At 42.4% G+C, this 10,320-nt stretch overlaps 1 protein-coding gene across 1 annotated transcript; it reads right to left on the bottom strand.

The window, feature by feature from the left end:
• Positions 1–255: 255 nt before the first annotated feature.
• LOC122697076 (interstitial collagenase-like) lies at positions 256–10,011 on the bottom strand. The gene is made up of 10 exons (XM_043907880.1): positions 9,907–10,011; positions 8,982–9,226; positions 8,740–8,888; positions 8,373–8,498; positions 6,831–6,986; positions 6,570–6,687; positions 4,107–4,240; positions 2,035–2,197; positions 1,418–1,521; positions 256–1,005 (listed from the first exon to the last, which is right to left on the bottom strand). The coding sequence occupies exons 1-10, from the start codon at positions 10,009–10,011 to the stop codon at positions 896–898; spliced, it is 1,410 nt and encodes a 469-aa protein (XP_043763815.1). The 3' UTR covers positions 256–895.
• Between the last annotated feature and the right edge of the window lie 309 nt (positions 10,012–10,320).

Genomic DNA, 10,320 nt, shown 5'->3' with positions numbered 1-10,320 from the left:
CGAGGACAGGCCCTTAGAAAGTGCTGCATGCTGTCACTGAGCTTACCTAAAGCCAGTTTTGGAATCCTTATAAGGGCGTGGAAAATAGATTCTCCCCGCTTCTGTATGATGTAAATTCCATGAGAATGGAGAATATCTGAACTTTGCATCTATTCTCATTTCACACATGAATGTATTGCATAGTTCTCTAATTCTTATTTCAAATTTGAAAATCTCTGTGTGACTTTAAAATCAGAAATAATAGCATAACAAATATAATGGAAAGTTTAAGAAACAGTAGAGGCAAGGATGGCTTTATTTCAAATGTAAAACACTTTATAACAAAGTTGTCCCCTGCATATCAGGATGGTGGTAGTAATGATTGCTCATACGTTCTTGAATTGTTTTTCTTCTGGCGAAGGCTCATATCTCGTCTCTTTCTCTCTTGAGAGAAGACATCACTGAGAGTGTTTTCCAGTATCAATGTCAGAGTCTTATATTTTGCGGAAGAGTTTCTCTCATTGCAAAACTGGCCCATGTGAATCCATAAGCTATAAACCTGACCTTACTTAGGCCTCATTTGTGAAACTAAATTACAGTAGTATATAAAAATTACATTCTAAATCTAAAAAGAAATGCTGAATGAGGTATAAATAAGAGTATACTTAAAAATAAGATTATACTTAATAACTTTATTTCATTTAAATATATGGCTCTTCATGGAGAAGGAAATGGCAACCCACTCCAGTATTCTTGCCTGGAGAATCCCATGGACAAAGGAGCCTGGTAAGCTACAGTCCATGGGGTCACAAAGAATCGGACACGACTGAGCGACTAACACATCTCATGGCTCTTCAAGAAACACCTTCCCTAGACTTGTAAAACATATTTTTCTGTTTAACCTTGTAAACACTGGTCAATTTTTTCTGCAGTTGAACCAGCTATTAGCTTTTAGGAGAGTCAAAATTCTCTTAGTTTTGGGATCAAATTTGTATTGCCTTGTTCCACGGAAGAAATAGAAAAATCCTAGAAGTAAAACAAAGGAGACATTATGTTATACAAATGATTTCTAGGTTTAACCTGAAAAAATCCAAGTCATTTGTCAGAATAAATATTTTTTGTATTTTCTGTTCCAAATAGCAATACTGATGCTATTCTGTGGCAACAAAATCAGTTCAGTTCAGTTCAGTCACTCAGTTGTGTCCAACTCTTTGTGACTCCATGAATCGCAGCACGCCAGGCCTCCCTGTCCATCATCAACTCCCGGAGCTTACTCAAACTCATGCCCATTGAGTCGGTGATGCCATCCAGCCATCTCATCCTCTGTCATCCCCTTCTCCTCCTGCCCCCAATCCCTCCCAGCATCAGGGTCTTTTCCAATGAGTCAACTCTTCGCATGAGGTGGCCAAATATAGAGGAGTATTGTAAACTCACTTACCACCTTTCTGGAAAACAGCATCAACTTTGTCTCCAATGCCAGGAAATTCTTCTGCTATCATTTTGGGGTAGCCTGCATCCATGGATTGTTTATATTCATCATACCTGGTCAAAAAATAATTGGAATGTCAGAACTACTTGTTAAAGATGTAGCCTTCTCAAAACCGTTATGAGGAATTCATCAGCAAAAACATAATAAAATCTCTTTCACAGATTATGTATAAAATAGGAAGTGAGATGAGGTGAGCAGGATGCTGGGTGGACTAGAAAATTTATAAGGTCCCTCTGAACTATGACATCTAATTCTAATTTCTCCAATAGGTGCCATTAATGTCAAATGCAGTCAAAGGTATGTTCCTGGTGTCTGCAGCAGTTCTGTGAAGGTGAATGCCCTTCTCTTCACATTATCTTTCTCAATTCAGGCCCACGTCCTTCCTGAATTTCTAGGACAGATATGATCATTATTGGTCAATAGACTTTGCAACTAGACAAGCTACTGCCATTCACAGCAAAGGCAGCCAGCCAAGGCAATGTGAGACTCATGTCTTAATGATTCAATCTAGTAACTTCTATGTAGAAAGGACAGGTATCCTCCCATTTTCTGCACCCAGTCTTTACCTCCAGCATTTGTTGGCAACAAAGAAGTATGTTTTCCCAGTATCTTCCTCAGAAACAGCAGCATCGATGCTCTTCACCGTTCTCGGAAAGCCAAAGGATCTGTAGATGTCCCTGGGGTATCCGTAGAGCACATCCTGCCCCTTAACAGCCCAGTACTTGTTACCTGCCAATCAAGAAACCGGGATGAAAACCCTTGCCAAGGGCACCAGTAGGCAGGAGGCAGATCTCCAGCTAAATGCTCACTCTCACGTGCGAGGGCAGTGTCCCCGCTGCACATCAGAATCATTGAGGGAGATTTTTGTGTTTTTTCTGAATACGGATGCTGATAGCCTACCCCAGGCCAATTAAATTAGTATATTTAAGTTTTTTTTCCTAGATGATTCTGATCTGTAGCGAGCTTTGGGAATGACTGGTTTATGGAGCTGGCGGCCTCTTTCCAAAGCCAGAGGTTCAAACGACTAAAGAGTTCATCATGCCACCACAGGGATAGAAATCTTCACTTCTGCAGGTTGCCCACAGGCTGCAGAAGTTCACCCTAAGGTATCCTAAAGTCCAGAGGGTTGTAATGACTCACAATCTGTAATGACTTGCGACCTTGGGTAGAAATCATTACATCTAACTAGAAGACAGTTCCAAATCCTTAAATTTAAGCTGTGTCCAGATTCTGCACATTTATACTCAGTAAGTGAAGTGAAAGTTGTTCAGTTGTGTCTGACTCTTTGTGACCCCATGGACTATACAGTCCATGGAATTCTCCAGGCCAGAATACTGGAGTGAGTAGCCTTTTCCTTCTCCAATACTTAGTAATCACAAGTCAAATAAAACTGGTCTTACATCTTGAAGCCAGCATTGTTCTTATTGCACAAGTATTCTTATTTATCCCTCGGGGAAAAAAGCAGTTTGAAACTTTATATATCTAAAATCCTATTATTTATTTTCTTTATGAAAGAGCTAGAAAGCCCATTTCAAAGTTTATTGCCCATCTGAACTGTTTTCAGTTCTTTGCCTTGAGAGTGTTACTGGGTCAGGTGTCTTAATGTTCGTCTATACTCTGCCAAACATATATTTTCAGAAAAACTGGTATTTAGCATAGTGTTGTCAAAGTAAGGAGCTGACCATTGGATTGGGGTTTATTCTGATAGAATCAAAAAGTTTGCCTCATGCAATTCATGGTAATTAAGGACTTTTCACACTTTAATGTACATATGAATTGCCTTGGAATCTTGGTAACATTCAAGAAGGTCTGGAGTAGGATCTGACTACATAGATGGACTTTGTGGGCCTTATGCTATGTGAGGTTCTGTGATTCTCACAGACTGGGGACAGTGTCAGCGCAGCTGGTCTGCGAGGCATACTCTGATGGCAAGGCTGCAGCGCCCCCATCTGGCTGTCGTGGGCCAGCTTCTCCTTTCAGGAAAGCAACTTGGCGGAAAACAGGCTCTAGGGAACCAAGCGACTCCAATGTTCCTCTCAGTTTTATTCCTGGACACCCCAGGGAGGTGGAGAGGATTTAAAATACATAGTTTGCACAGAAAATCCTTTCATAGGTTCATATTCACAAACAGGCCAGAAAATCTGTGTCTCAAATTTTTTCCCTTAGAAATGCACTCTGCGATTCTTGGCTAAGGAGATGGACTCCCACTGATATGGCATGAATGCTCCGTTTGTCAAAGTCCATGGAAAGAAAGTCGGTAGTAATCTCACACATGAGCCCAAAGCAGAAGAAAACTTAATTGGTAAAAAGTGAAAGTGAAGTCCCTCAGTCATGTCCGCCTCTGTGACCTCATGGACTGTATAGCCCACCAGGCTCCTCTGTCTCTGGGATTCTCCAGGCCAGAGTACTGGAGTGGGCTGCCATTCCCTTCTCCAGGGGATCTTCCCACTCAGGGATCGAACCTGGGTCTCCTGCATTGCAGGCAAATGCTTTACCCTCTGAGCCACCAGGGAAGCCCCAATTGGTAAAAACTGAAAGTTAATTGGACAGAGGAGCCTGGCAGACTACAACCCACGGGGTCGCAAAAGAGTCAGACGTGACTTAGTGACTAAAGAACAGCAAAAATTGGAAGTATTACCTTTGAAAAACCGGACCTCGTCCCTGTCGGCAACCTCATAAGCAGCATGAAGTCCATTTGGGAGATGTGGCCAGAAAACAGAAATGAAATTGAGCTCCACTTCTGGGTAGAAGGGATTTGTGCGCATGTAGAACCTAATTTGAAGGAAAAAAAAAAAAAAAGGTTTTGATCAAATCCATAGCAAGTTCTGGTGTCATCCAGGCCCTTCTATGGCTGGCACTGGTGGCTTGTGGGTTAGTGTTTATCATGTGGCTCTCCAAAGTGGAGGTGGAGAGGAGTTCTGGTCTGTAGCCTTTGCTTTCTTTCTTGCTGAACATACTCCAACCACTGCAGATTTCAAGAGATTTGAAATGGTACCTCACTGTATAGTATTTCCCCCATACAGGCAGAAGCCATCTCAGGAATATAAATAAATAGAAAAATATAGCAAAATAATTTCAAAGGGATACAGAGGGATGGGGCCTTCCCTGGTGGCTCAGATGGTAAAGAATATATCTGCAATGGAGAAGACCTGAGTTTGATCCCTAGGCTGGAAAGGTCCCCTGGAGAAGGGAATGGCCACCCACTCCAGTATTCTTCCCTGGAGAATCCCATGTACAGAGGAGCCTGGCAGGCTAGGGCTACAGGGGTCACAGAGTTGGACATGACTGAGTGACTAACACACACGCACACACATACACACGCACACACAAACGGATGAGTTATGATTATTTTTAGTACCTTTGGTTTAGATATAATTTTAAATTGATATAATTAAACTTTTAATAATGCTGTTTAACAGCAAGCTTGCAAAATTCTCCAATGGCACTGGCTAGAACACAACACTAGCATTCTGCATTTCGTACACACTCTACCTACTTCATGCCTTACCTCACAGAAATCCTGTGAGAGATTACTTCCATCTCACAGATTAGAAATTGAGGTGGGGGGGGGGGCGGCAAAGGGAGGTGTCCAAGGCCATGCGACTGATAAGATGCCTGATAAGACGCTAAGTTTTACTTAGCCCCTCCCTATGTGCTCCTTTGACCGGCAGTTCACAAAGGAGGTTCTGCAGGCCCATGTGTGCTAAGTCACTTGAGTGACTCTGCCTATTATTTGTTAACAACAAAGTTGACTCTACAGTCCACAGGGACTGGGGTAAAGAGGAAGCATAAACCGTCATGTGGATCCACAGAAAAGTTCTCCTGATTCCAAGCCGCAGGGCAGACTCTGGCCTTCTTGATCCAGTGGCCTCTGCCTGACTGTGAGAACTGGGGCAAGTCTGTCACCGTCACTGTTTCTAGCCTTCATGTCTCCATGACTTGGTGACATCCAAATGACCTCAGAGTCCTCTCGGGTCTTGCGGACCTTAGACCCCGCCCTGTTCTTTGGGGTCATCCCTCAAGTACTTGCTTTGATGAGATGTCCTGCTATACTGAGAGCTTTTCTTGAAAGCCGTATCTTTCCTAGCACTTCCCAGCATTGAGCTGCCCCCTGCATGCATCCATCCTCATCTCTTAAATTCAGAGATAGTAAAGCACAGGCTGGGAAGCCGGAGGAGCTGACTCCCTGCCTTCTGGGTTAGCTATGACTGTGACTCAGTAGAAGAGCACTCCAAGAGGAGAGCGAGGAGAAGCCAGCCTTTTAAAGCACCCCTGCTTTCCATGCGTGCTGGGCTGTGCCGTTCAGAAAAAGGCTATTACTATTTTCCTGGTCCTTTAGGAATCAGAACTGTACACAGAGCGGCCCTACTCCTCACACGCAAGGAGACCCTAGACTTCTCGAGGTCTCAGGCTGCCTCGGGAACTCTGGGACCCTCCTCTGAGCACAGAAACTCACTGTCACCATCCATTCCCACCCCCGGCCGGGACCTCGTGAGCTTCTGGGGGTTCTCCCTGCAATGGCGCCTACTGTTCTTTGCCCCCTCCCGGGGTTGGGGCACAGAGACCTGTTATGACCATAGACTTTGGAAGGGGTGTCTTTACCAAGATGACACTTAAAAGGGGTCTACACAACCCTCATCAGCATGATACTGCTGTGAAAAGGACTGATTTCTCCTAACAAAATACTGATGTACCTAACCATCCCAAAGAGGGACAAAAACGGGAAGAGGCCCGAAGCAGAGGTCGGAAGACCAATTACTGCTCTGCTGCCGGTGAACTCACTACCCTGAGGATCTCTTTCCTTCTCTCTGCTTTACTTTACAGATCTGTAAAATGGAATTATATTCACTGATTTGCTGCTTCAGTGGTAATTTTTCTGAGAATCAAATGACAGAATACATGCTGGGGAAAAAGTTGTTAAAATTCACTATGTTGTGCAAGAGCAAGCTATTGTTTACACTTAATTATAACTATAATCATGTATATAAACAAATGTAATAAATAATGTGTGAAGCATAGTAGTGGCCCATAGTAGTAGCCCATAATAGTGGGTCCTATTATTACTACAAATACAAAACGCAAAGAAGAACTGTTGTCTTACCGGTCTTTGAAGAACATCATTTCTCCCCGAATTGTAGTTATAGCATCAAAAGTTAGTTTGCTATCACACACTTCTGGGGTTTGTGGGCCAGTTGGTTGAATGGGATTTTGGGAAGGTCCTAAAGGAACAAGAGATCTGAAGTTAGTTCTGCCTGGCTTTGGAAAACCACATAACCAAGGAAAGTTTCTTAAAAGATACAGACAAAAGATACAAACGATGTTTTAAGGACCCCTTGTCTATACTATTTTTCTTTATACCCACCGTAGATGGCCTGGATCCCATCAATGTCATCCTGAGAAAGCTGAACATCACCACTGAAGATGTAACTGGGGTACATCAGAGCCCCAATGTCAGTAGAATGAGAAAGTCCAAGGGAATGGCCAAATTCATGAGCTGCCACGCGATATAAGTTATAATCTAAAAGGGACAATAAACCCATCTGCAATTATTTGAAATGTTTTCAGTTTTGAGACATTTAATTAAGAAGTAGTCTACAACTATAAAAGGATTAATGTTCTTATTTTATCAGTAGCTTTTTGAAATATATAAATTTTTTCCTAAAAGGGGAGAAGGATGCATTCATTACTAGTGAAGAGAGTACATGCTCAGGCATGTCTGACTCTTTGCATCCCCATGGACTGCAGCTTGCTAGGCTCCCCTGTCCATGGGATTTCCCAGGCAAGAATACTGGAGTGGGTTGCCATTTCCTTCTCCAGGGATCTCTGTGACCCAAAGATCGAACCCGAGTCTCCTGTATTTGGCAGGCGGGTTCTTTACCACTGAGCTATCTGGGAAGCCAGTGAAGAGATTGGTTAAAACTTGAATTCTATGATTACAATTAAAAAGCAAATTCAGCCAACAAGGCTCTAGTGCATTATAGAGTGAAGTAAACCAGAAAGATAAAGACCAATACAGTATACTAACGCATATATATGGAATTCAGAAAGATGCTAACGATAACCCTACATGCAAGACAGAAAAAGAGACACAGATGTATAGAACAGACTTTTGGACTCTATGGGAGAAGGCGAGGGTGGGATGATCTGAGAGAACAGCATTGAAACATGTATATTATCAAGTGTGAACCAGATCACCAGTCCAGGTTGGATGCATGAGACAAGTGCTCGGGGCTAGTGCACTGGGATAACCCAGATGGATGGGATGGGGAGGGAGATGGGGGGGGGGGGGGATCAGGATGGGGAACACATGTAAATCCATGGCTGATTCATGTCAATGTATGGCAAAAACCACTACAATATTGTAAAGTAATTAGCCTCCAACTAATAAAAATAAATGGAAAAAAAAAGGCTCTAGCACAGATTAATCCATCTTGTCAGTGGTCATATGGCATATATTATTTCACTGAGAAGCAATATTCTTCTATTAACACAATTTTTTTTCCTATTTATAGATTGATAGATGCTTAATGCTGGAAATTTTAGAATATATATATATATATAGTATCTTCTCCCTTAATTTCTACATATCTTACTAACATTGTTACACTTTGGTGTGTTTCCAGGAAAAAAGATTCTGTGTAGATGCCCACAAGGAAAACATTAAGATATTCAACACTTTCTCAATAGAAATTTCAGAGTAGCCCATTTGTAACCAGTAAGATGGTCTTACTAACAGAAGTAATTGTCTTACATTTTCTAAATGTATTGTTAATTTTCTAAGTGGTAGCAGAAAAGTACATATTTCTATTAACACACTCTTTCAGTTAAATCAGCCAATATTACAATGAACCAAGAAGGTGGGAGGAGGGGGGAGGGTTGAGAGAGGCAAGACAAGCTGACTTACTTTGGAAATCGGTGGTCCACCTTTCATCATCATCAAAATGAGCGTCTCCTCCGATACCTGCACCTGGTTGAAAAGCATGAGCAAGGGTTCCACCAGGTCCATCAAAAGGAGAATTGTCACGATGATCTACAAGAAACAGAATTCATCAGATGTTTCTCTAGATTCTTATTTAGTCTAACCCAGGAGAGTAAGCATTAACTTTGCTAAGAGGCCAACAGATTTGCAGCAAATGAGATCTAGTCTCCTTCTTAAGTCCATAAAATCAACACTCTTTTTAAAACAAGGAAATCTATCTGCAAAGCTGAAGAGATTCAAAGGCAAGGGGAAGTTAAGGTAAGAATACTTTCGTGCTACAAAAAGAGCTTACCTCCCCTGACAAAGGATATCATTATGTCCGCTTGACCCTCAGAGACCTTGGTGAAGGTCAAGGGTGTGACATTTCTCCAGAGCTGAAAGGCTTTCTCAATGGCTTGGTCCACAGCTGCTCTTGACAGGTCTGGGGTGTAATTTTCAATCCTTCAAGTGAAATAAAACACAGACAAGTCAGATTTCATTTCTCACAGCTCTGAAGGAAAAGAGCATTCTCACTCTGGTGCTCAATCTAATTACCTGTAAGTCAGGTTTGTGTTCTCCCAACGAGGATTTCCTGGGGTGAGAACAAACTGGGCCACATCGGGCACCCCACATCTGGGCTGCTTCATCACATTCAGAGTTTCAGCATCTGGTTTCCCAGTCACTCTCAGCCCAAAGAATTTTTGCATTTGCTTTAGCTTTTCAGTTATGAGGCCACCGTTTCTCTGCCTTTCAACTTTCTTCCCATTACTGTTCAGATTGTAGTAGTTTTCCAGGTATTTCTGATGAAAGATAAAATTATCAAAACACTGAATGGGAAATCCTCTAATTTTACTAAATAGTGATGGTTTATACTGTCATAGCTGAAACAAAGAATGACTTTTAAAGGTTGCATTTAGGTTCCATGGTCCTTATTATCCTTTTTGTTGGTGGAAACTCATTTTGGAGTAGAACTCTTCCTGCCACTATTTACTGTGAAGTCAGAATTATAATTTTATAGAGACATATTTGTATATTATTCCTTTAGTTGCCTATCACTTTTAACTGGAAAAATGAGAGTATATGCACAGCTAGATACATTTTGGGGGAGAATACCCTTTCTGACAAAAATCTCTCTTTGTAGGAAATCCATCCTTAAATAAACTCTATTGTACTATTGCTGGGGGCTTCCCTCATAGCTCAGACAGTAAAGAATCCACCTGCAATGCAGGACACATGGGTTCGATTCCTGGGTCAGGAATATCCCCTGGGGAAGAGAATGGCAAAGCATGTCAGTATGCTCGCTGGGGGAAGCCCACGGACAGAGGAGCCTGGTAGGCTCCAGCCCATGGGGTCACAAAGAGTTGGACATGACTTAGTTACTAAATCACCACCAGAACTGCACACTGATACTCTTCTGTTATATTGTGGAAAAACACAAATAAGGCTTTTGTATCTTGGGCATGTGAAATTCAGCATTTACCTGCACCGTCTCCACATCTTGTTCTTGTGTTTCTGAAGTCGCTGCTGGGAAGCCGTGACACCCCGCGCCCCAGAGGAGCAGCAGCAGCAGAGGCAGTCTGGGCATGCTGGTCTCTGTCTTCCGTCTCAGCTTAAGGAATCGGAAAGCTCCTACCTCTCTGCTGCTCCAGTGTCTCAACCAGGAAGCTCCCTCTTTATATACAGGTTCTGGAACTTCCAGGAAGCCGGCAGCTGTGTGACTCACATTTCACAACATCCTTTGATTAGCTATGAACAATCATCACAAATGGTGACTCCAAGCAGAATATCTGGGGTCGTTTGGTGTTGCAATCTTCATTACTATCAAACAGGACGTGGGCAAAGGAGACATATCCACCATGTAAACAATTGTTTTCTCCAATTCATTTCTATCCTG

The sequence above is a fragment of the Cervus elaphus genome, chromosome 1 (assembly GCF_910594005.1).
Source record: "Cervus elaphus chromosome 1, mCerEla1.1, whole genome shotgun sequence".
In the NCBI taxonomy this organism is placed as follows: Eukaryota; Metazoa; Chordata; class Mammalia; order Artiodactyla; family Cervidae; genus Cervus; species Cervus elaphus.
Note: the sequence above shows the minus strand (reverse complement) of the source record. Positions and strands in the feature narration are given on the sequence as shown.

What these genes read in the sequence shown, in the direction of transcription:
- LOC122697076 (XM_043907880.1), bottom strand. Translation starts at nt 10,011, where the DNA reads ATGCCCAGACTGCCTCTGCTGCTGCTGCTCCTCTGGGGCGCGGGGTGT. An exon ending in AAGATGTGGAGACGGTGCAG is followed by an intron (nt 9,227 to 9,906) that starts GTAAATGCTGAA and finishes ATCTTTCATCAG; the next exon opens with AAATACCTGGAAAACTACTA. An exon ending in TGGGATCCAGGCCATCTACG is followed by an intron (nt 6,688 to 6,830) that starts GTGGGTATAAAG and finishes TTGTTCCTTTAG; the next exon opens with GACCTTCCCAAAATCCCATT.